Source organism: Fringilla coelebs (genome assembly GCF_963513975.1).
Source record: "Fringilla coelebs genome assembly, chromosome: Z".
Classification (NCBI taxonomy): Eukaryota; Metazoa; Chordata; class Aves; order Passeriformes; family Fringillidae; genus Fringilla; species Fringilla coelebs.
The window spans coordinates 41409650-41436883 of NC_140031.1; the positions used below are offsets into that span (position 1 = coordinate 41409650).

General features: G+C 40.2%; 1 protein-coding gene across 4 annotated transcripts in view; it reads right to left on the minus strand.

The window, feature by feature from the left end:
* Positions 1 to 1240: 1240 nt before the first annotated feature.
* The window catches only part of SEMA4D (semaphorin 4D), a 98995-nt gene continuing 73001 nt past the window's right edge, over positions 1241 to 27234 (minus strand). For 2 of the 4 annotated variants that reach the window (XM_084225067.1, XM_084225068.1), the window contains 7 exons: positions 26300 to 26475; positions 26016 to 26172; positions 25019 to 25241; positions 24484 to 24599; positions 21313 to 21485; positions 21046 to 21089; positions 17597 to 19931 (listed from right to left, as the gene is read on the minus strand). In XM_084225067.1, coding sequence (XP_084081193.1) covers positions 19015 to 19931; positions 21046 to 21089; positions 21313 to 21485; positions 24484 to 24599; positions 25019 to 25241; positions 26016 to 26172; positions 26300 to 26475 — 1806 coding nt within the window. In that variant the 3' untranslated portion in view covers positions 17597 to 19014. Of the gene's footprint in view, positions 2424 to 2924; positions 3023 to 5725; positions 5936 to 16916; positions 17124 to 17596; positions 19932 to 21045; positions 21090 to 21312; positions 21486 to 24483; positions 24600 to 25018; positions 25242 to 26015; positions 26173 to 26299; positions 26476 to 27234 lie in introns of those variants that run through there. The other 2 variants (XM_084225069.1, XM_084225070.1) reach the window with 2 other exon arrangements.

The following is a 27234-nucleotide window of genomic DNA, read 5'->3' on the forward strand; positions in this document are numbered from 1 at the left end:
AGCCGGCCTTATGCTGAAATGCGCTAGTTATGATGATGATCTTTTTTGTATTAGTTCCTTCTAATCTTAAATGGAAATTGGGGGTGAAAGGTCCCAGTGAAAAAACATGCTTTTGGCCAGCATATACCCTTGATGCAAAGGTAAGTTGTGATTTATTCATTTGTACCTGTGCCGCTTGGATACACATCTAAAATTCGGGAACTGATAAACCCAGTCATTGCATGGAATGAGGATCAGTTGGTAAAGAAGTTTGGGGTTTGACTATGTTTTCTATTTTGTCTTACTGCAGAAGAGCATAAAACTTCAGAAACATTACAGGTTGTTCACAATCTTAGGGACTTATTTCTAGTTCTTAGAGAGTATAAAAAAATTTACTATAAGATGTCCCAGTCATGGTTACTAATGCTGGTACACAGATTTTTGGTTTGGTTTTTTTTCTTTTTTTCCCTCCCCATAAAATTGAACTAAACAAAAAATTTGGAAACTTTTTACTACTTGCAGTAATTTCCTGCAGACACAAAGCAAAGCTTAGATAAATCCATAACCCTGACCCCTGTCCTACTTTGTATTCCCACTCAACTCACATGAACTAAACTTTGGAGTACAGAACTAAGGTTGAACAAATGGAGGAGAAACAATTCAAGAAAAGTCTATTTATAGTTGTCCCGAGAGCACAAAAATTACGAGAACAAATGAGAAAAAAATTAACACTGGTGGTGTTAGAAGTCTGTGTCAGCATTAATGAAATGCCTATGTGAAAAATGGAGAAAATTGTTGAGAAAAGTAGGAAAAAAATTAGTTTTCACCCTGCATGTGTGACAGGGTGGTCTGATACTGAAAAAAAAAGGATCATTCAGGTCTTAGCATGAGGAGTTTAAATTAGATAAACACTCTAAATTTAAATCTTACCATTTAGGAGAGAACTTAGGGATGAGTATGAAGCTTTCTGATACTGCTGGAAGCAGCTCTCTACCTGAGCTGACTGATTATTAGGAAGCATCTTACATGCTTCCAGATTGTTGATTGAGCAGATAATAGAGAAAATTTAATTTATACATCAGACTTTTGTTTCTTAGATGCAGAAGGACAAAACTCTGAGCAGTAATGCAGTAGAACACTTCTACTGTGGCTAGCGTAGGTCCTCACATTTTCAGTCTGATATCACTCACACTTGATCATCATAAGGAATGGTCTTTGAATTCATTCAGAATAGAATTTTTAAGCTACATTATCTCAAATATAGAAGAATAATGTACAAAAACTAAAGAGTCTTCTTGCATACTTTTTAATCTATCTGTATTATAAGCACTAGTCAGAACTTCTTTATTTGGTATAGAAACTTTATTACTGTCATGGCTTAAGCCCAGCCAGCACCATCCACCCTCTCACAGTGGGAGAGAATAGGAAGGATAAAAGCCAGAAAACTGTGGATTGTGATGATGAGAGTTGAATAGGAAAAGCAAAAACCATGCACACAGGCAAAGCAAAACAATTCATTCAGTGCTTCCCATGGGCAGGCAGGTGATCATTTCCAGGAGAGCAGGGCCAATCACACATAATGGTTACTTGGGCATACAAATGACATCACTCCATACATGCTCCCCTGCCTTTGTAGCTGAGCATGATGCCACATGGTCTGGAATATCCCCTTGGTGAGTTTGGGTCACCTGTCCTGGCTGTGTCTCCTCCCATCCTCCCTTACATCCCCAACTTCCTTGCCAGCATGGCAGTGCAGAAAGCAGAAAAGGCCTTGGCTCTGGGTGAGCCCTGCTCAGCAATAACAAAAACATCTCTACATTATCAACCCTGTGTTCAATCCAAAACAATCTCACACCAACCACTGTTAAGAAAATTAACTAAAACTCAGCACAATTACCAAGGGAAATATCATTGAACAAATGAGCTTGCTGACACTAGAAAGGAATGCTCTTCAAAACACTGGCAACATAAGGGTAAACATAGTAAAAGAAATATAAGTGTACAAGTTGAAATGCCTTTAAATAAATGTGATCCACATCCTAATTTCTAAATCTTATGCCAAGATCCTCAAACCCAAAATTATCTGGCTTAATGAACTCAAAACAGAAAACATCATATTACATTCTTTGAACAGCACAAATCTTGCTGAGACTACTTTTGTTCTTTATTAAGCTGAAATAGCTGACATCAGAAAACCAGAGATGGGATGGGTGGCCTCTCTTGTACCATGTAACTTAGCTTTGGTGCAGTAAGAATATCCCCTTCCACTTCATGCTTGAGGTGATTCTCCTGAATATCTGTTTTAATGTCAGCACTAACGCTTGAAGACATCTCTAAATGCTATAATAATAAAAGTAACAGGTACTCTTAACTTGCATACGTTTCTCCTTCTAGCCTGTTAATTCCTTTGTCCATTAGAGGCTGTTCCTCTTGTTGCAGGTCTCCTGAAGAAAAATTTTAGAATGATGTGTTAATACCACTCTAAAAGTGAAAACAGGGCTTAAGGTTGCCTATACTAACTGTTCCACAGTCAGCAAGCACATAATATCTAAGGTTTTCATAAGTGATCTTCTAGCTGTTGGAAAAAAATATTAAGAGATGGGTATGGACTTCTTTTTTAAAAATAAAAAAAGTAGCTTTTATGGACAGTACCATTTATGAAGTCCAGTAGTCTCTGCAATCCAGTTAGTCTTCAGAAGTGATGAAATTTATCTGCTCCATTCACTATACACAGACTTACTGTTTTGGGCAGGAACAGAACTACTGTCTATGAGCACTTGGTTAGTGGACTGAAGGAATAAGCTGACACAACTGCAATGAATGTCATGCATAGACTTTACTGCTGAGTGGGTCAGGAATGATGACATGTACAGGAACACTGATCGTTTTGTTATATAAATACATGCAGTTGCAGAAGTGTAAGAGGCAGTCTATAAAAGACTTACCCATGTTTTCCTCCAGTTTTGCATCATCTTGTCATGTTCGCTGATGGCACTTCTCCAGGTATCAAATTCTTTGGTCCATGCATCCTGACCAGTTCTATCTGAGAATGGAAATGGGATGATTGCATAACCATATAATGGCAGAAGTCAGTACCTGATCAGGTTCAGGACTGCCTGTCCTGCAGGAATGGGGCTAGAAGGAGCCCCCATCCTTCATTTTGCTCAACATTCTTTCATTTTATTTGGCAGTAATTTTTGTTGAAATGGTTGTCTCTTACACTGTGCAGCAAACTTAATAGCCTCCAGTGTAAACAGGTTTAGTGCCATTATCTGTAATTTGATATCTAGAAGGTAGGATGTACAAAGTTATAGTTCAAACCCATCTAACAAGCACAGGAGTGCTCCAGGTAGATCAATCATAAACCTGAGGAAAAGAGTGACGTGTTGGAGAGGACCAGTTAACATGATGGACATGTCCAGTTAGTATTCCCCATTTTTCAGTAATCACAGGACCAGAGAATCAATCAGGAAAAGACCTCTGAGATCATCAAATCTAACCTATGATCCAGCCTTGTCAAATCCTTGTCAAATCCAATGATAAAATTCTTGTCAACCAGACCATGGCACCCAGTGCCACATCCAGTCTTTCCTTAAACACCTCCAGGGACAGTGACTCCACCACTTCCCAGGGAAGCCTACTCCAATGTTTAGTTATCCTTTCTGTGAAGAAATTCCTCCTAATGTCCTAAACCTCCTCTGGCACAGCTTAAGCCTGTGTCCTCTTGTCCTGGGAGAAGAGACTTACCTCCCACCTGGCTACAGGCTCCTTTCAGGTGGTTGAAAGAGTGATGAGGTCTCCCCTGAGCCTCCTTTTCTTCCAGGCTAAACCCCAGCACCCTCAGCCATTACTTACAGGACTTGTGCTCCAGACCTGTCACCAGCCTTGTTGCCCTTCTCTGGACATGTTCCAAGCATCTCAACCTCACCTTCCTAGCTCCCTCATCTTCCTAAACTGAGGGGCCAGAACCAGACACAGAACCCAAGGTGTGGCCTCACCAGTGCTGAGTACCAGTTACAATCACTGCCCTGCTCCTGCTGGCAACACTGTTGCTGATACAGGCCAGGATGTCATTGGCCTTCTTGGCCACCAGGACACAGCTGGCTCCTGTTCACCTGCTGTCACCAGCACTCGCAGGTCCCTTTCTTCCTGGGCACTGCCCAACTACTCTAATCCCAGCCTGTAGCACACAAGGGGTTGTTGTGTCTGAAGTGTGGCCACACTTGGACTTGGTCCAAGGCCCAGAACTTGGTCTTGTTGAGCCTCATGTTGCTGGATTTGCCCATCAATCCAGCCTGTCCATACCCCTCTGCAGAGCCATCCTACCCTCCAACAGATCAACACTCCCTTCTAACTTGGTATCATCTGTAAATTTGTTAATGAAAGACTCAACACCCTCATCCATGTCATCAATAAAAATATTGAACAGAACTGGTCCCAGCACAGACCCCTGAGGGACACCACTGATGACTGGCCACCAGCTGGATGCAGCACCATTCACCATCACTCTGGGCTGGCCATCCAGCCAGTTCCTAATCCAGCAAGGAGTGCTCCTGTCCAAGCTGTGGGCTGCCAGCTTTTCCAGGAGTGTGCTGTGGGAGACAGTGTCAAAGGCCTTGCTGAAATCCAAACACAACATCCACAGCCTTTCCTGCATCCACCAGGCAGGTCACCTGGTCATAAAAGGAGACAAGGTTGGTCAGGCAGGACCTGCCCCTCCTAAACCCATGCTGGTTGGGTCTGATCCATCAGCCATCTGTAGACGCCATGTCATTTCACTCAAGAGTTCCTTATACTTCCTTCAAATGATAATTTTAAAAGGGCTGCATCTTGGTCTATTTGCCAGCTTTTTTTGCAGAATGTAAGGCTGATGATGACACATTTTCTGTTTATCTTTTGGGACAGTAGCAACAGTTATATGTTCTTAGAGCACAGTGAGAGCCCCTCTGTTTTACATTTACACTGGTTTGGTTGAGATGCTCTTAATTCTGCTTCTGAGACAGACTTCAAAGTAACTGGAGTGATTGCATGGCTTTTCTCTGTCATTGAAAAAAAGAAGCATTGAGCCTTCCTTGACAGGCTCACATTTGGTATTCACCAGCTTCTTAATTTTTCCTTCATCTTGCCAAGAAAATCCCTGCTGTATCATATTCATTGCTCCTGATGTCTTTTTAAAGACTATTCAGACCACCTCTATACCTGGGTATGGTCTCAAGAGCTAATTGCAGCAGGCAGTCTCCAAAACTCTGCAAATGCTGAAGTTACCTAACTGCCCTCCTGCCTAGTTAGTGTTCAAATGGAGCACTGACCTCGCCCAATCCAAACCATAAATGGTTTACGAATCATGCAATTTTAAAAATCCAGCATAGCAGGGGGTTTCTCTTTACCATCTGACTTCCTTCAGTCCTTGTAAACTAAAGAATTTTTCTACATTACCCCATAGAATTCCATCAGAGTACTTATTTGTAGCTCTCCATTACTCATCTGATTTTCAGTTTTTTTGAATTAGTGTATCAGGTTTTGATTCAATTTCTAGATCATAACTGCTATTTTACATTAGTCCTTTGAAAGGGGGGTAGAGGAAGGAGTTTTTATGCCGCTAAAACCTTTCCATAAATGAAGTGCATACTAATAGAGTAGGCAAAAGTTGCCATCTTTAGGTATGCACGTTTTCTGGGTGAATATTACAGAGCTTTATTCATATCAGGGTCAGGCCAAACACGGCATACTCTCTAAACCAGCCTACCTTTATCTTCCACTGTGATCCACACTTCTGATGTTGTGTTCCCAACTTTTGAGATGAATGAACACCTGTATTCTGTGTTTTCTGATACTGAATCTTTCACCCAGCTGAGAACATGCACTCTGCCATCAAGCAGCATGTGAGATTGCTCCGTGATGCATGCCTTCATCTTTTGTCCATTCTTCCTCCAGACAAAGTAGGAGTTATCTGGACCTGTAAAAGTGTCAGGTTATTCTGTGAGAAAATAGAAGATGAGTCTTTGAAAAGAAAACAAACCCCATCACATCAAGATTAGGCTTAAAAACATAAATAGTTGATTGAAATGTTTCTTAGGTTTCTTCAGCTGAAATTCTGGGTACCAAAAACCTGGAATTAAGAGGAGCTAGCGTGGCAAATTTAGCCTCAATCCAAAATTGTGTGTTTGTATTGAGGAATTCTGTGTGGATTCTCACAACAGGGAGCTTAGCACATATGATAAGAGCCAATGATGAACACCAGCACCATCTGTGCAAATTCCTGTAGCACCAGGACACATTGCCTACTGCTGCCCAATCTAGGTCCTGGTTCAAAGCTGACACCACCTGAGACATGCCTCACAGGATCTGAAAAAAAGGCCAGGAGGGGAAAAGTTCAAGAACTCAGTGCGTCAAAGATGCTGGAACTAGTAATGAAAGAGGAAGAATTGAAAAAAGCACAGAACCAGTAGTCACAGCAGGCACTTAAGCAAGACAGAACTTGAAAAAACCTTGGATCAACAACAAAGACCAATCGAATTTTTTAGCTTTGTTACTATTATTTGTCTTAACCTGCAAGGGCAACATTTGAATAAATCAGAGATTGACAGTAGCCTGGAGGACAGAACAGCTGTTCCCAGAAAACGAGCTAGCAAGGTTGGCTGAAGTGCACTTGGCAGCATCAGAACCTCTCCATTTAAAATACAGACATCTGGGCCAAGCTAAGAACTTGGTAATTCTTATGTTTAAAACATGACTATTTCTCCCTCTGGGCCTAGGATCCAGACTAGCCTTAGCAAGAGAAGATGTGAAGAGAAATTTGGGGTAAAGAGAAAATTAACTATGGCTGCAAATATGTCTTGACAGAGCCTACTTTTACTGTGAGTGCTTCATATTGCAAGTTGATGTGGCATTTTTTCCCTAGAAAAATATAATTCTGTCATTAAGTTTTAGATGATCATGCAGAAAAAAAACCAAAACGTAACTAATATTTACATTTGTGTACATATTGCATATTTGTACATAGACATTTTAACATTGTGTAAAAAGGAGATCATGGAAAATTCTTAACTCCTGAATTTTACTTCCAAATCTCCCACAAATATGGGCACATAAATTAGCAGTAAGGGTGTGAATGACAGAGGACATTATCTAGTTAAAGCATTGTAGAGTTTCTCTAAAGGGAAGTGGCACAGTCTAAAGGGCTGACAGCAACTCTAACAAAGCAGAAAGGGCAAGCATACACTGGACTGAAAACAGCTGGTCTAGCACATACCCTTTCCCCCCCCCCCCCCCCCCCCCCCAGAGGTGTTTTATGGATGATTGTACTCATTCTGCAGTTAATAGCAGATGGGCTACATGTCACTAAGTTCATGGGAAGTCTGGAACTGGGGACAAATTATACAGTAACCTAAAACTGAAGTTGGAATTTGGACAAATGGGAGGAATGGTAAGTGCAAGCACAGCAGAAAAAAATCAAAATCCCTAAGTGCCATTTTAGAGCCATGCAAGGAAGCAGCATGTTTAGTGCAGGACACTTCCCTAACCTTACTTCAAATGTGCTATTCTCAGCAGAGAACCTGCTCCATTTTCTAGTGCTGAAGATCCCAATTGTGCTGGAAAATCACCAAAATTTCAGCTTACATCCACATTTCACTGAGAGATTAAAATGCAGCAATTTCATTATACATGAAATTTTGCAAGCTGCGTTGTTCAGATTGGCCCCTTACAGAGTGCAGCTAGGCAGTTTTACCCTTCTGCTGTTTTTCTGTACAGTCAGAAGTACTGGAAATCCCCAGAGGTACACACTCATCCCCACTTACACTGGTTGACAGCAAAATTTAGATGCAAGCAGTATTCAGGGTTTTCCTGATCCTGTTTCAGTGCAGCTTGTTTCCAACTTTCAGGCAATTACCTTCTCTACTTTGATTTCACTTTCAGGATGGATGAATACAAAAAAATACACTGTGACAGTTTCATCTGCAAAAATTTTGAATCACATTTGTTAAATGCAAATTTTCTACAACTCTATGGTGAGAAATGTAAACTGATGGAATGGTTAGGGAAATATTTTTTGAAGATAAAGGAAAATAATAAAAACATATACTCTGCTTTTTTTTAATTGTCACTATAATACAAATTATTTACATGTCTAGTGCAACCTTTAAAATGCAAGTTTCTGACCTGATCTACTTACTTTGCCATCCATGTTAGGAATGCTTGAAAGATTTTAAGAAAATAATTTTATTAAAACATAATAATCAAGCAGAGAGTTAAACAGCACACCAGGATAAGTATCTATGTTACATAAGTAACTATGTCTAAGTGGCCATGAAATATATTTCCAACAGTTAACTTCCAAAACTTTTCTTCAATAAACTGCACTAGTTACAAATGAATAAATAAAATCAACTTCACCACCTTGATGATTTTAGAAGGGGAATTAACAGTTAACAAACAAAAATACAAGAAACTTTGTGGCATTATCTGAACTACCCTTTTCTTTGCATAAGGCCTTCAAAATTTCCAGTGTCTGTGGAAGTGTTTGCTTCTTTCCCATGCAGATTTCATTTTCTCTGTTTTCAGTAGTTTGAATTAAATGATAATGGCTAGGTAGTAATGGCCCAGGTAGTTTCTGCCAGCACAATGGGTTCTCTGACACATGTCAAATCAGGCTGGGTTACAAAAACCACGTATTTAATACCCAGATGACTTTTTCTCAGTATTTTCCATGAGACAAAAAATTAAACCACCACTGTTAAAACTCAAACCACTGCAACTGCTTGTAATCTCCTACCCACGGTCTGACTGCATTCACTGGGTTATTGGTGTAAATTCGACCTAAGGTTAAAAGGATTAAGTAAATAAAACCAAAGCTACAGATTCAGAGCAGCATGGCGATGTGCCCTGCTAAGCTGGACCAAATTAAGCATCACATCCTAGTAGACATATGGTTTTCAAGACAGCTCGGAAACACTAATTTAAAAGAATAGATTATGGATTAAGTAGAGCTCAGTGGCATAAAGCAGGGGAAGCAAGAGTGAGCAATGGCCAAGCTAGCTCCATGTGCAGAGAGCTATGGAGACATTTCAAAAGCAGCCCAGTGAAGGTGCATTGTAAAATGTGAGCAGTGCTACCACTGGTAGTGGTTCAGCACAAAGTCTCCCTCATTTCTAACTAGTTCTTGCAGGGTAGCACTTGAATAAGATTTCCCTATATTCAGGAAAACACTTCCAAGACAGGGGAGTTAGTACAAAAGCAGGAACCATCAGAAAACCTACACTCCAGCTGATAATTTCTGCAAATTGACAGCAAATTAAAATCCAGTGAAGATAACTGACAGGTATCCCAGAGAGAAATTCCACCAGGGTAACAAAATTTTTTTACACAAATTCCTATAATCCAGACAAAGAACTGCTACCAGAGGCTACCCACAGGGATGGGAAGTTCAGGTTTACAAAAAACCTCTCTTGTATAACCCAATACACATCAAAACCTCTTTCAAAGCTCACCACATACATCAGATTAAGAACGGCATCTGGATTTAATGCTTGTTATCAAGCTTGCGGCTTTGCTGAATTCCAGTGAAGCAAACATCCCAGATTTCTGAAAACCAAGATCGTACAGGAAGCTCTCATCTGGAGCAGGGATTAAGTTTTAAAAAGGCACTATAATCTGGATGCAGGAAGGTTTTCTTTTAAATCAGACATCAAAGTTATCCCAGGAAGAGGTTAGTCAATCATTAATATGAAACATTACCACCAGCACTACACAGTATGTGAATGAAAGATTTAGGGCTGGTCACAGTTTCTTGAGTTGTAGGAGTCTGAGTCATTGCTGTTGATAACATACCAAAATAATAAATCAGTATGATATGAAGCCATCAGAGAGCAGCTGACTGGAAAAGTAGGGGCGGGGGGGGCAGCAGGGAACCTTTTAAATTGAGACAAGCAATAGAAAATAGAGTGCAAGTTACATAGCCTGTATCCCTACAACTGGGGGATTATTTTTTTGATAGTTTAGTTGGTTGGTGTTTGGTTGTTAAATCAGGGCAATTAATTCTAGAAGACAAGCTTGACAGCAGTGGGAAAAAAAAAAAACAATAAAAAGCCAAGAAAACAGACCTCTCCGAAATGCCAAAGAATACTACTTCCAATACCAAGTATTTCATACTGAAGAATGCATGAGGTCCTTCAGACACCTGGTCCTTCATTAAATTACCCATCCTTTTGTGTAACATCAACACCTCAAGCTGATGCAGCCTTACTATGGCAGATGAAAAGCTGAAGTGCTTCCAATGGAACGTGAACCATGTAAGAGCTGGAAGCAGCAACCAGTCACTAGAGGTGATGCACAGCACACATAGGTGCAAGCAGGACACAGCATCTGTCTTCTCGGAGTGGAATTTAAAGCAGGTTGGGAAAAAAGCTGACTGGCCCATTAGATTAAAAACGCAATTTGTAACTGTTCATGCATTTATTCAGATACTCACTGAGAGTCTCCAGAAAAAGGTTTTGCAATTAGAACCTGCATAATTGTCTGTGGAAAAAAAAAATCTGATGAAGCACTAGTAAGCTAGAACCAGGGACTGTCACCAAAAAAAAATTTTTTTTTAAAAATTAGGTTAGGTTCTGCTTTCACAGTATCACAGAATTAACTAGGTACTAGGCTGGGAAAGACCTTAGAGATCCTCAAGTCCAACCTATAACCTACCCCCCCCTTATCAACTAGAACATAGCACTAAGTGCCACATCCAGTCTTTCCTTAAACACTTCCAAGGATGATGACTGCACCACCTCCCTGAGCAGCCTATTCCAATGCCAAGTCACTCTTTCCATAAAGAACTTTTTCCTTACATCCAGCCTGAGCTTCCCCTAGCACTATGTGTTTGCCTAATTATTTTTTGCCATCCTATCAGCTGGCAAGGTTACTATATTAAGTTTTAAAATGAAGAAAATTGGAGAACATATTTTAAGGAGTAACATGTTCTCCAAAAATTACTTCTATTCTCCAGAGAACACAAACTACTGCTTTTGATTTGTAAATCTAGCAGGAAGATGACTGAAGAGATGGAAATGACATTTTCATCTCCACTGCACGGACAATGCACACAATATGCTAAGACAGTTCCAGTAGCAGTTTCTGCTGAAATAATTTTAAAAAGATGACAGCTTTGGTCTAAATTAGTTCTCAGTTTATCACACCAATGGATCATTAATTACAATGCCTATAGGCTGTAGCTCTCATGGGGAAGAAAAACAAGTGTACAAAGTAGTCAGGCTGCCATCCTGGCTGGCAGGGGGTAATAAGATGTTCTGAGGAAAACAGGGTACAGTTGTTATGGTCCAGATTCCAGTACCAGTCCAAACCCATCACATCTCACTAGGCAGGGCTGGGAAATACAGCTGCTCAATCATGGCCACGGTGTAGCAGTTATTACCAGGGTACTGCTTCAAGCTGAGACATTACTGAATCAAGAGTTCCACATTAGCAAGGAGAAAAAGTTGAAATATTTATGCTGAACTGCAAAAAATAAAAGGCTAAACTGGGAGGTCAGGTAAACTACTGCAAGCAAATTGTACAGAGAAGAAAATACACACCTAAGTGAATCCCTCTCCCTCCTGAGAGAAGACATCCCAGAAGGCATTTGGGTCTCAAAGTCCCCAGTGTGAAGCAAGCTTCTCCTTTTGTACATACCTAGTCACACTACAAAAGCTGGTGTGGATTCTGCTCCCTCGCAGTCTCCCAAAATTGTGTACATTAAATTCAAATGGAGAATACTGCCCATTTTGTGACCCAGGTGGTTTGTCTCTGTTGACAGCCCATGCAGCACCCAATCCCCAAACAAGCTGAAAAGGTGAACTAGACAACTGAACAGCAAAGCTGCTGCTTCACAGAGGTACTCCTGCACAGAGGTGCCAGCACTTTGTCTTGGCCTCAACAGAATTTTTGACAAGCTGCTCTCTCAAAAGGGTGGCTTATTCAAACTGTGTGAGGATAAAAACTGATAAAAAACCGGGGTTTTTACCAGTGGAACGCTCAGAAAACCTTGCAAGGGCTTTATTTCCCCAAGCTCTGTGCTAACACGAGATGCAGCCTGCAGGACTGAGTGGCGAGAGTACTAAACACCAGCTGGTGTGCACAGGACACACGGCAGCAGGCGTGCAGTCTCAAGTGCTCTACACACAACACAACAGCAGTGACTACTGCAGGCTGCAGCTGCTGGTCCTAAGGGGACTGAATGTCCCAAGGTACTTTAGGATCTTTCTTTATGTTTTGATCATTTATAAACTACCAAAAGCCACACAAGATGTTTCCCAACTGCACCTTATTACTCATTCTGCAAGAAAAACCTGTACAAGTGCAGTCAGCTGCACACCGTGAAATGTAGGAAAACAATAAATTAATGAAATCTGAGGAAAAATTAACAAGACACTTTTGGTTCTACTTCTTTTTCTTGCTCTCCCCTTTTTTAATTTGATACTTGATGCTTTTTAATTTGCCTTATGCTTACATTATTTTCACATTGAACTTATTCTAGTCTTAACTGGAAAACTAACATAAAAGTTAAAACAAAACAACCAACCCAACTACAACAAAAAATAATCCCAAAAGCAACACCAACCAAAAAAAAAATTCGAAAAAGGGAATCTTGTTGCACACCTTTCCACATATTTCATACCTTGACCACAGTCTTTCCACATAAAACTGCACAGCAAAGGAAATTTTTACAGAAATGTTTCAAAATCTGCTGCTGGTATCAGAATTTAAGAATGCATAATCCTTGTCACTAATAAAAACTAATTTTCAATTTTATTACAGAAGTCACTATAAAGCTCACATCAGAGCTCAGGTAACCACAGCACTTACAAAGGTGTTTAATGCTGTTGGTTTTGTATGCAGACTTAGCTATGAGGGTCTCAGCAGGCCCCATGTCTGAAAAAAAGAAATGCCAGTATTGTATTAAGAAAATTAGACTCTTAAGATATCACAACCTAAAGTAACAAAGGCATCTTTAATGTATGTGAGATTTGTGCAAAATAGATCTGCAATACTTACCCACTTTTACAAAACTTCCAAGTCCTTTTCTGTTATATATTAAAGGAACAATCTTAATTTTTCAACTTGTTTTCTAAATGCATCCTAAATAATAATAAATAGGTGGCATGTCAGAGATCTGCACACAGGAAAGGTTTGATAGTGCCACGGTGTTAAGCAATGTATAGTCAGTGCAAAAATAACTGAAGAGGTACAAAACCACAAAATTACAGATTAACAGCTATGAGATAACTAGCCAAACACAGTGAAATTAAGTCAAATAGCATGTGATAAAACACCCAAGGTCTGTTGAGAAGATAATTCATAAAGTGGGATATGAAATTGTTTACAAGGTGCAAGCTTACCCACAGCCATTTATTAAGCATACAGATTAAAGTCATGGGTATTGCTTCAGGAAAGCATCCCTGCTTAAATCTCAAAATATACTGCATAAAAATTTGAAAATTTCCAAAGTGTTGAAATATTTGTGCAGTGGATTGATTTGTCCCGGAAGATGCAGAGCTTTTCCTTTCAAGGCTACCAATTGAACCATCTCACATTTCAAAAACTAGTATTGTATCTCTCCATAGCTGTAATTAAGAGCCACTTATCAACTTCAACTGGTTATAAAACACAAGTGTATGAAAAATTGCTATTTGATACTGGTGTTCTTGTAAGAACAGAAGAGTAACAACCCAAGTAAAGTCAATTGTAAGATACTGATATGCTGCAATTTAAATGCTGCCATTTGTCATCCCGGACAAACACTTCGTCCAGCACAAAGAACATTCCTGGGCAGGCTCTTTCTGCTCTGGCTGCTGCACACCTCCATGCCTCTCATGACTGAGCTCTACACCAGACCAGACCACCCCAGGGCACCATGGCTGATGCAATCATGCAAATGATGCAAAAAAAACCTCTCTGAAGAATGAATTACTCATTTCCATGGGTAAGTCAGTCTCTGATAGGTGATCTCCTCCTCCTTCTGGGGAAAAAAGATTTCCCCACCCTTCTGCGTGTCTTTCAGCGCAACTTCAGGCTCCTACCAAAGAGCAATCTCTAGTGAACTACTTGCAATTCTGATTCTTGTAAGTTATGGCTCTTTTCTTCCACAGGTGTGGGAAACTTTCTTGTACTCCTTCTAAAATAGCATAACCACAGGGAACGGGCATTGTACATGTTACCAGATACCTATCTCAGTATCTCCATGAAATACTAACTCCTTGAAAGTATATTTCCAAGTTCACAGAACTTTTATGTTGACACTACTGGGTTCTTTTTACCAAGAATGAAAACAATCCAGTATGTAAAAAAAGTATGTAAAAAATCTCCAGCTACAGATGAATTACAGAGTCATCTTGACACCATGGACACAGAGAGGCTTGATCTACAGGTGAAGCAGTCTTCTGCAGCGTTTGATTATAAAAACATTTAAACTATTGCACAGCACACTCACCATATTTTAGTTTTGCCTGTGAAATTATGAACACGGAGATACTAGTCTAAAGCTGAGGGAGGAGGTGCCAGTAAAACATCTTCAAACAGAACCAAAACTTTGGAGAAAAACCTGTTCCTACTATACTTAATTTCAACAGAGCACACCAGAGAAGTTATACAGCAGGTGCAGACATCACCAATTCACTCTCTCTCCTGAACCAGATGGTGCAGTATTTTGTTCAATTTATTTGAAACTTTCCTGAACTGCCTCTAAGAGTTTTTAAAATTTTAAAAATGGGAGAGAAAATTTATATTAGGTAAAGTACACAGGAAACCTAATGTTTGCCCATGCACATACAGCAGACAGGTCTCCGGAAAAATGTGACACTCTATGGGGAAGTAGAGATAAACTGGGAGCAAATTTGCCAAGGGAGATTTATTCCTCCCTTTTCTAGAAGAGCAGGAGTATTCCATGCTTGAAAAAACTTATTTTTCAGAAAAATGTAGCAGCTTGCCACAACTGCTGTTTGTGCTGTATCCACTTAACTTTACCTTATGGAAATGAGCCGGTTACAAGGTTGTAAAGCCTTATCCTCAGGCGAGCTTTCAGGTTAAAACATGTGGGATGAGTAAGACATGAGCAAAAGAACTCACCAGCTCCTGCCGAGTTTCCAGACAGCTTGAAACAGACATTTACAATTAAAAAAAGGAAGAGATTCAGCAATTCTGATAAAATAACAATTAAGTTAGAAACTTAATTAAAAATAAGCTTTGATGTTTTTACTGGATGATGTGGCAATCTATGTATTTGCATCATACAATTACTGATGCCATATCCTTTTTTGCAGACAACCAGGCAGGTTTAACTCTCAGCCAGTCTTACATAACCCTTTTGCTCCTTGCAAACACATTTTACCTTATATTCATAGTTGAAAGAAATCCAGTTCCACTAAAGCTATGTTAATATAAAGAAATATCAACCTACATTGAACAAATTTGAACAAATCCAAAGCGAGACCTTCCTTGCAAAAGCAATTGTTTAGCCACCCCCCAGCCAGGATGAATTCATATATCCTCACATGCAGGACCCAGAAAGATGCAAATATGTGCCCCGGTTCTGTGTGCTGGTCTGCATTTGCAGGTTTGCTTTTTAAATCAAGAGACTCAAATCGTAATTCTGGGTAAGACTGTGATATGTCAGCCAATTCCCTTGCTTCCCAAAGAGAGCAAAACCTCTAACCATAAAATGAAGTCCAGTCCTTCCCTGCTTTGACAGGCATTAATGTGCTTGCATAGCTGGGTCACCTTGGTCCCACCTGTGCCATTACTGTATCCCTTGGATTTCAGGTGGTTGTTAGAGAGTTTCTTCCACTGTTCACCCCTACACCTCCTGAGGACTTTAGGACACTGTGCCCTCCTTCTTAAATTCATTACTAAGGCAAATAAAATTACTGACAATTTTTAAGAGCAGCATCAGCATCATGTTAAGGTGGGCACTGCTGGATGAAAAAAAGTAATTCTAAAATGAAGTCTAGGTCTGTAGCACAATTATCAAACGGCTTCGATCTGTGCTATTTTAACTTTCTTTTCATAGTGGACTACCAAGTTTCCGAATTGCCTATCGCAAAAAGTGAACAAATTACTGCTGAAAAATGCCTTCCAATCTGAATGATTCTAGTCTATGAAAGAGCCTTCATCCTACTATTGTTCCTTTTAGCCATAAAAACTTATGCATTTTGATCTGCTTCCACTGATCTGCTTCCACGTAACAGAGGTGCCAATATGGAACAATGCTACTTTTTATATTCAATCTATATACTTCCTTCTTTTAAAGAATAAGGTTACATATGAAGACCTCTTTTGATCCATTAAAGCATACTTCTTTTAATCCAGCAATTACAAATTGTAGTTTGTAACAATCCAAACAAAAACTAGGGGAAAAAAAAAGCTGAATGGCAGTGAAAAAGAATAGCTTTGTCCTCCTGTACACCTCAGATAACAGATCTCCTATAACATGGAAGTTATTACTGTATGTACTTCACCACCTAAAATAAGATGAAAAAGGAATGACTGACCTGGTTCACAAAATATGCTAAGTTCAAATTCAATAAAAGTGTACTTTTTAAACTGCACACACAAAGACAATGAAAATATCTGCCTGCTAAACATCCATATGCAATCCTGATTCACTGAATTCCTCCAGCATGCAAGTAAGCCTAACAAAATCAACTGATGATCAACATACTAAAGTGGATTGCTGAAATCAGAGCCTCCATTATACAGCACGGTACTCGCAGCGACTTATTCTTGGTAAGAGCATGTTGGCATCCTGATGCATGTTGGCATCCTGATACACCATCTCTCTTTGTTCTTGTTTCCACCCCCCCCCACAAACATCAGAAAAGTAAGATTTATACAGTACACGGTGACACAGCTAAACCTTTAATGCAGAAAGCGCTGGCTTATACAGGGGTCCTCCAGCTTACCTGTGGCTTGGCAGAAGAGGTGGAAGGGTCCCCGGACACTAACATGCTGTGCCTGGTCACTTAGGAAAGGTGGCAACAACATGACCTTTACGGGGTCTTTGCTAGACCAAACATCAGGCTGGGTACTGGTGGGTGAAGGAGGTGAATCACTTCCCACACAGGACAAAAAGGAGGTACCAGTAGGAGGGAAAGGTATAGGAGATGAGGCTGTGCGACAGAAGAGGACAGAAAAGAAAGTAAAAGGGTACTAAGGAAAGAAGTTGCAAGAAATACATCACACAATGAAGAAATAATGCAAAAAGACAAATGAGTTTTAGAAATGTAGTAAGACAAAGTGTCCCTAGGCCACTAGAGAAGAGCACTTTCCTCCTTCTCCCACCTTCTTTTTCTCCCGTCCTTCCCACCTCCCCACCCTGGGTTATAACCCATCCAGTTGAAGCAGAGAGGCTGCTTCAAATTAATGACGAAGTTTTTACATTCCCCCCCCCAAGGAAATCACAACGAACATTAGTGCTTGCCAAATGGAAAGCACAGTGTCATTGTGTCACATTTCAGAAAAGCCAAGATGTAATACAATTTATTTTAATATTTATTATGTTATATGTACATAATTAAAAATAGAAAAATAAAACCAAACTGAATCTTATAAAATATAAACTGTTTACACTAAGATGGTCTAAAATTATGTTTGCATGAAGGTTCAACACAGAAAAGCAGCCCAGGCATACTGCTATTTACTGTTAAAATGTATTCTACTTCTAGCAATATTTACAGAATGAAGCAGTGAGAAGAACAATTCTTCAGGACTGTACTGCACATATAAAATGCTTTTACAGACAAACAGTGCTGCTGTGAACCAGGCTGAGAACAAATGCACACTTTCACGCTAGCAGGAATGATTCACATAAACAGTTCAAAGGACTGATTGTTTAAGCAGCTCCAGTTTCAGTCTCCAGTTGCATAGGAGAGTGAAGGTATCATCCAGAAAGGGTGACGCTGCAAGTATTTGTCACAAAAAGAAGCTGAGTTATTTCTGAATCTGAAAAGAAGAAAAAAAATCAGCAACGTTTTCTCATCAGGCTGTGTCCTAACAGTCCATTCCAACGAGTCACTGGCTGAATTGTTGGAGTTAATTCTTCTTGATTCCTGTTTTGCTTCCACAATGCAAGAAACCTCTTTCCTTGTCACTGCTAACTGACAGTTGCTTGCCTGTACTGTTCTATAAACTAAGGAAAAAAAAATCCAGTTTTGTATAGAAAATAAAATGTGACTATGTCCAGCTGGCTGGCTGGTGGGGGGGAGGAAAAGAAAAAAAAAAAAGCATTTGTTTCCTCCTTCCCCATTCCCCACTTACTCCATGTTTTGTACTGATATTGTTGTACCTACATTTCTAGAAAGCAGCAAAGAAAAGAGCCTTTAAACAAGATTATCCCTGAGTCTTACACAAATCAAGGCAATGCTATCCCCATTATGCCTTAAAATCTAAGATACTTGTAGAGCAGTTAAAAAAATTAACCAACTAAAGAGACCTAGTGTGCCAAAACACAAAGCATAAAACTAAAAACAATCACTAGAAGCAAAGAAAAAAATGTCCCAATCTGGACAAAAGTCTATAATTTACCAATCTGATAAACTAAACTCAATTTCCAATTTGGAATTAAAATGAAACTAGATCTTTTTTTAATGGCAACTAAAAATATGTGACAACTTAAGTACTTTTTAAAGCCAACTGAATTATAAAGTTACTTTTACTCTATCAAAGAATATGGCCAAAGAACAAGCAAGTAGCTTCACTAGAGCAAAGTGCTCAGTGGGGGGGGGGGGAGGGGGGGCGAACTGGGAATAAACAAGTGGTGATCTGAAACTGGCCATTTGAAAAAAACAGAAAAAAAGACAGTACAACACAAGATGCTATGGTCTCCAGACAAGTACACCGCTTCTCTAATCTGCTGAGATCTGAACGAAAATTGGCTCGCTGTACAGCTTAAGCATGTAACCCCTGCTATGGCTTAGCTGTCACACCCAGGCTCTCCGTGCTCAAATAGCCAGCCGCAGGAGCACAGCTCACTTCCACCACTGAGAGGGACCCCGGGCTCCCTCAGTCCCCCTCCACGTCCGAGTCGGCGTACTTGAGCTCGCACTTGACGTCGAAGGGCTTGTCCTTGGCCTCGCGGGAGGCCTGCGAGTCCCCAGCCTGCAGCTGGCTGTTCCCGCAGTCGGGCTCCGTCTCGTAGCCGGTGTCATGCGCAGGCTTGGGCTGCTCCCCGCTCTGGTGGCTGACACTGCCCTGCTCCACCAGCGTCTCTTTCACACTTTGCTCACAATCAGAAAAATCTGACTTTGTTTTCTTCTTACCAAGCAGCATCACAGAGCGAAATTTCAAGCACTGCCCTGGCAAGTAGCCTTTGTAACAGTTGTACGAGAGCAGGCACAAAAAGAGAATGAAAAAGAAGAGGAAGAGAAACATCAACAGGAAGTTATCATTTGACTTGAGGAACATTGTCTTTTCTGGCACTGCATCAGGAATTGAATTGAAGAGCTCTGTGTTGGAGGCTACGCTTGTTAGGACGGGGCCAATGGGCTTTGTTAATATCCTTACTGTGTTTACTGGTACCATGTGAGTGGTCGAGATGTGAGCAGTGGACCCCTCGGTTGATACAGCTGACACTTTTGGCCCATCACTATTACCTTCTGTTGGTGCAGCTGTTGCAGTGGGGCCCACCGTGGTATGCTGCATTTTTTTCAGTTCCAAAACATGCTTAGCCAGCACTTGGGAAAATTTTTTATTTTTCACTTTTTCTTCTGACAAACATTGGTAAACACCACTGTCTCCTTCTGATAAATTGAAGATGAGCAGTGCCTTCTCCAGCAGACGGTACTTGGGACTCTCCACTCTCAGCACATCATCTTTGAACTTCCAAACTACCTGTGCCAGATTGGACTTTTGAGAACACTTGAGTTCTGCTGTGCTCCCATGCTTGAATGTATGCTGTAGGGGATTCTCTCTTACTTTATCTGGAACATCAAAATAAACGTGCAGAGTATCAGCAATGATTCCAGTTTGCTCTAATCTGTACAGCTTCACCAGACTGTGTTACAGTCTTACTGGAAGCATGAAGATTATGGCATTCACCTCACAAGACCAGGTGGACAGCATGCAAGAATCTCAGTGGAATACCAAACTGCACGTGTAACATCAAGACAAACTAAGAGATAGGACACCTCAACTCTAAGATGGCCTCACTTCTAGATAAAGGTGAGACCTCACTGATCCACAACTGAGTGTGCACCTGAGAAGTCACTGTTTGGGAAAGATACTGTACTTGGTCTCACTTTGTATCTAATCAGTCCGTTTTAGGTAAAGCAGCAACTACAAAGTATCCAAGAGGAAACTGAACTAGGAACTCTCTTCTGAAAAAAAGGATATTTGCACTTATGGCACACCTGCAACTTATGGCATCCCGTAAGTTAATAAAAAAAATAACAAGCAAAGCTCTCATGGTGGTCCACGCTTTGCTTGGATTATAAATAAAAAGTGAGTACATCAAACTCTTAATAGCTTTTTTTACTTGCAGCTAAAATCTCCAGTAACTCTACTCCAGTTTATGATCTCCTTCATCTGGTGGCAGCAGCACACAGGACAAAGAAAGGACTTGTGGTTGCTTGCTTTAAAGCACTATGGAAGGTACTTCAGCTGCTCTGTATCATGTTCTAAGTTCCCCATCCCCCTTCCCCTAAAACCAGCCTTTTTTCAAATAATTTAATCTGATCTAGCAGCAATAACCAAGCACTTGTCAAAGCTCACAGTAGAATGTCAAATGCTGCATCAAAGAGACAGAGGCCTCTGCATTAGAAGTACTTCTGGTATTGCTTTCATTCACAAGTCACTGTTGAGGTGCCCCCATTCATTTCAGGGGGTTGTGCACTGCACACTGAAATGCATACAAACACAGACAGTTTTTAAGACAACATGCAGGTTGTACAGATGCTCAAATATTCAAAGCAGAATCCCATACCTATTACAATGTAAATGAATGTCCAGGTAATCACAAAAGCAAAGCTGAACTAAACAGAACTCTCTCACCACTCCACCTAGACATATGAAGGAGCTCTTCGCAGACTGACTCACCAGAACAAGAAGATGCATCTCCACCTATGTTTTGAATCCAGTTCCTGCAAAAGGAAGTCCAACCATTACAACTTCAAATCTTGTTTCCTAAAGTGTGCCCATCCCCTTGTACTAATAGGAGTCATTTAAGCAGCACTAATAGACATAAATGGATAGGAAAAAGTCTGTATTTAAAAACATTCAATTTCTAAAATTCCAATTATCAGCATGGGACAAGACTGATTAAATATTGATTGTAACTGTAAGGTCATCGTTAGATACTATTACCTTTCCATTTCACCTTCTTTAAAAATATCAATGCAGGAAGCTTCAAGAGGTTTCCAAGCACAGTATGGATCCCTTGCTAAAACACAGTCAACACAAGTGGTGTACTTGTCACAAAATGCCACTGGAGACTGTACCACACCAGAATTTGAACCCGCAAAGAGGTATCTTCTGCCCTAAAGAAAACAAAGCACAACAAAAAAAAACATCACAGCCAATCATTTTCTCAAACCCAAACAACGCAATTCATGGAACAATTTAAGTGTTATTAAAGAGCAGCATACATACAGCCTTTTTTGTAAAAAGTGGTACTTCAGTAGAGTAAGCATTTGATTAGCTTTTATTTCTAAGTTATCTTGGAAATATTGCAGCAATACTGGAAAGTGCAAAAAGACGACAAAAAACTGGAACAGGTATGTGGAAAGTAACCATGTCTAACTATGACTTTATCCATTTTCTCAGAAATATGAATGCAATAATCCTTCTGTGAGGCAAGGCAAAGCTGCACTGGTGACGGGGCTGCCAAGTTGGCACATGCCAGACTGAGCAGGAAGTAGGACTGCTCCTGTTAACCCAAAGCAGCCCTACTGCCCTTCAGCTTTTTAGCCAGCCAGCCTCTGCAGCCACATCAGCATCATCCCTGCAAGAGTCAAAAGCTTCTTAACAAAGAACACTGCTAGTACTCAAAGGAAACAGCACTGGCAAGACACCGAGAATAAGGGGAAAATAATTGCAATGGCTGTTTAACCCTTGCTGCTGGGGATCCCAAAGCAGTCTGACTCTGAGCACAGCAGGAAGAGACCACACTCATCCTTATTATAAACGGCAGGCAGCTGACATATCTCACTCATCCACTTTAGAGCTCAGGGAAAACTGATAGCTAAAAAGTACACTGTGACTTTACATACTATCAGGCAAAGCCTCAAGAAAGGGATGTGCTGCAGCGCTCATAGAAGGAATTCTACAGTGTTGGAGACTTACAACTTCCTAGGAAAAACTTCCCATTCTGCTCCAAGATGTCCACAGTGTACCAAGCACTGCTCAATCTCTAGTGCTCTGCTGGATAACACTGCAACAGTGCAACACATCAGTTGTAGTGTCTTGGCATGTTTCCCAGTTCATACATCCAAGATTCCAGGGAACATGCAGCAAGCTGAGCAAACCATTTAAAAAAAAAAATCCAGACACACCTTCCAGTTAAGCAGGAATTAAGGGGATCTACTGTAGGCTCATCTGACTGCCCACCACCCTCCACACACTATGGGAAGAACCTAGAGACTCCTGAAAAATGCTCTCAGAAAGGACTCCAGAAAGGATTCCAGAGAGGTCTAAAGCCTACCATCAGGGTAATTATTAACCTTCTGTGGTTAGTCCACTACTGTCGGATACCATGACATGTAAGACAATACCAGCTCTGTGATGGACTTCAGTAGCCACTGACTGTGGAGGCAGAAACTCGTGTTTTCAGGCTGGGAAGCAGCAGGAATCCCTGCCGGGGTGGTACTGTCACTATACAGTGACCATGACTGGCAGCTGACCCAAACTCCCACTCCCCCTCACTGAAAAGGACCTCTGGTTTTATGGGAATGTACTGGGCAGCTGAGTATGTCAGTGAGTATGTGGCACCTGGACCCAGAATGAATAGATTTCAATGCCATTATTCCTACAGCAGCCTTCCAAGTGTGTGCTGAAATTGCTACATGATGTGTATTTGTATCAGGCTTAATGCCCATCTCTTTCTTAGCACTCCCCTGAAATAGGCAAATCATAACTAAACGAGTGTAGGAATGATCCCACAATTAAAAGAATGGGTATTAGCATATATATTAGAAGAGCTACCAATCATTATCTTCTGTGACAGGGCAAATTCCAAAACTTCCTGTCAAAGCAAGTAGTTTGAACCTTTTTTTGCATATAAAGCAAAAATTTTGTGTGTGTATGTATGTGTACATATATATATATACACATAATACATGTCTGCACAGATATATAGGTGAGTTGTCAGTGTGATATATCATGCAAAAATAATACAAATATGCTTAAGGAAAACTAAGCACAGACATTTTTAATCCTGATTTCCATTTGTCTAGCAAAAACATACTCTGTCCTTTATTTCTATTATAAGCATGAATGGATAAATAAGCATGCAGAACGAGCTTGTAAAAATTATGGCACAAAGCTCTGTTGCACTGAGCTGATCATGTTGACATGCAAAATCTTATTAAATATCACACAAAAATAAAAGCCATTTCAAACTATTTCTAAGTCCCTAAGCTGCAGAGCACCTATGTATGGATCTTTAGGTAGCTACTGAATATTGGTATTACCACTAGGTACTTCAAAGGAGTTGAATTTTTATGAAACCCAGAAAACCTCACTGATGCTGATGCTACAAGTGACTTTAGGCACAGATAGACATACTCATGGATGCGAAGGTGTGAGCAAGTAGGGGCAGAAACCTAACCCATGAACAAACTATGACCATCCTCCTACTGTCCCAAAAGCACTCTAGGATTAAACCAAACAACTGATAAACAGTGCAGGACAGCTGCCAGGTTTGGAGTGTGCAGCAGCTCTTCTGCTATGCAGCTGGAGCTGCAGCTGGCACCCCAGTGGGCAGACAGGACCTCACCAGAGATCCTCACCCACAGCTGCAGCAACGTGACTGCTCTCATGACACAATCAGCATGCAGGAGCCTGCGAGATTTGGGACACAATTAAGAGTCCCTATGCTTGAAGACTGTTCTCTCTTCTTAGGTCTATTTCCTCAGAACCACACACCACTCTGCTAACCTCAATCCCTGGGATTTTTCCTCACAAATCTACAGTGGCCACAAGGGGTCAGGTTTTTTACATCCCTGCAAAACTGAATTGGTTTCTTCAAACACCTTACAGTTTCCTGCTTCTACACATGGAAAACAAGTGAAGACCTGCATGCCTGTGCTCCTCCAGCCATTCCTCATGCCTAAGTACCTCCAGAAGCTTACCACCTACCAAACATACTGAAATGCAGCAGGCAATATGTGATTGCTGCAGCATGGTGAGTTACAAATACAGCCTTTGGCTGGCTCTATGCACAACGATGATCATTTGTCACAAGGTCACAAAGTAGTGCAAAAAAAGTTTTGTGAAAGAACAAAAGGAGATAAATACTGTGATGTTTATACCACTCACTGTTTTGGATGACAGCAAGAGAGTTTGGACTGGTTCAAAATTTGGAAAAAGCTGTGTTTCTTCAATAATATGCATTCCATTTTCATAGCTGATAGCTTTGTGCAGGGCTCCTCGATCTGAAACAAAAGAGCAATATGTTTAAGTAAGATCCTTGAAATAAAAAGACATGAAAAAGTCCTTCACAACTGCTGTAAGTTGTCTCAATAATCTGCTTGCTGTTCAGCAGAACAAATCTGAGTCAAAGGCAACCATTAAACTTGCCATCAGGACTTCTGAGCAGGAAATAACATTCTGGGGCACAGAATGACCAGCTGGGGATTATATTGTGTAGTTTTGCTGAATTCACTGAAGCTCTGCAGTTCTTTTCCTGCAATACTTTTTCAAAGCATCCAAGATTGCCCAGTTACTGTGATACCTTACTTTTTTTCTTACACCTGCTGCTGTAAAAGCCCTGTAAATATGGAAATCTCAAAGTTTCTCTAAGAAAACTTAACAATCAGTGCATCACAAAAACCAGGTGTTCTGCAGCACCCACCTGTACCGATGAACATAACATCATAGATGGTGCCATTGAGTGCTCTGACTCTGTCAACTACAATCTGTGTATACTTCACATCTCGCTTTACTAGGCGAGGTCTGTCTCCCATTGGGGTCACTGAGTCATCCATTAGAGGATGATCTTTAACAAACTGCAATGTTTTGTCTGGTAAATTCAGAGAACTCATGTAGTTTGATGCTCTGGCTTCATTGTTTATACACTAGAAGAGGGGACAGGGAGAGGGTGAAAAAGAAAAAAGAGAACCAAACTGTATCATTTACTTGTACAAAATAAAGACAATTAACAGCAGTTGCACACATTTTCTTCTCCACATTATTTTGGCCAATAACCACACCTGTACACAATACCACTCACTGTACCAAGGAGGGTTCTCAGACCCCAGAGCACTTTGATGTGCTAATCCCTGAGCTTTGGACTACATTTTTGTTTGGGTCCAAAATACATTCTAGGACAATATTCCTTCTGTGCTCTCATGCCCCTTTAGTACTTTTAACCATCACCTCTTTCAGCACTAGCAACAGTATGACTGTAAGGAACATAAACAGGTAAAAAAAGTCTGACCCAGAACTAGGAAAATTTGAGTTTGCAGAGCAGTGCCCTAGATAAACAGGCTGACTGTACTGAGTCAATGCAACAGTTGCTATACTTCTTTTCATCTGAACAAAAAGTGTATGATGTTGCTAGTGTAGACTGAATTCTATTTCACAATGAGAAGATTATTAACAAAATAATGAAATACAAAACCAGCAAACAATTTAATTCCAAATTTAAAAACCCCCAAACCCAAAGACTTTGATTCCCAGATAAAAAGTTCAGAACATATCACTTGAGTATTTTTCTATTAAGTTTTTACAAGACTTAATAGACTTTTACAACCAGGAGAGGGAAAACATTAGTAGGTTACTAGTATTCCCTAGTCTGTTTCCACCTGAGCACTGAAAAAGTAATGAGATCCAAGACTACAGAAACTTACCGCACCAGGTCGAGGATTCGGAATTTCCCCATTGTATCGCACCCACTTTGTATGAGACTGCTCCACTGTAGCACTCTGCATGTATTTTCCTTTGGAGAAAACCTCTTCTACTGTAGACAGATTGTATGCACACACTGCTGACAACCCCACATTATTCCTATTAATTCAGGAAGAAATTAGGAAGAATCCAAAACCCAATAAAACATAGGAATAATTATCATTTTCTTGTAGTAAACAAATGAGATTTAAGGTACTTATCCAGGAAAAGGCTATACCACACTTACAGTTGTGGGGTGAAGACTCCGTATATCACTGGTTCCTTCAGAGTCGGAGATTTGAGAATAAAAACATCATTGATAACATTGAAAATTAAATTCTTATCAGGGATGGTGCAAATCAGTCTGGCCTTGAGAAACGAAGTCCATTTTTTTTGCAAGATCCTTAATCCTCCTTGGTCCCTCTTACGGTATTAAAAAAATAAAAAGGTGTTTGTGAGGAGAAGCAGCAGCATTTTTGCACTTAAGAACCACTGCTACATAGCATGCAATTACCAATCCCTGGTGTTTCACAGTATTTCATCTATAGCAACATCAATAAATGTTAACACATTCACTAACAAAACAGTATGAAAGCCACAGGAAAACTGATTCAATAAAAATAATGCAAAATTATTTCTAGCACACATACAGGGAAGATGAAATATGAGGGTTAATGAAGAACCATACTTCAGCATCACTCATAAAAATTGAGACGGGCAATGTATCATTAGGAAAAAAGTAGAACAAGCATGGAAGTATTATACTATCCTTTAAGAAAATACATAATACTGCATTTGTTTGGCTACATCAAAACTGATTTAGATTCTAATGCTGCAATATGCCTTAAGACTTGCCTGACACTGATAATTTCATTAGAAGAAATCCAGCAATGGTTTAAGCCTTCTAGAAGTTACCATCTACTTATTAAGGATTTGCAGGTACCATGGCTTAAGTTGAGATATATTGACTAGAAATGTATTTCAAAATATTTATAATTGAGCTGTAGATCTGATACTTCCCTTAAAAAAGGGCATATTGAAACAGTATTAATATTTCCATTCATTATCCAATTGTGTATGCAACGTATTAAAGGAAATCAGCAAAATTTATTAAGTATACGTGTTTGCAATTAAGTATAAATGCAGATTTGCGATCTGTCACTGACTTCTATTTCAAACAAC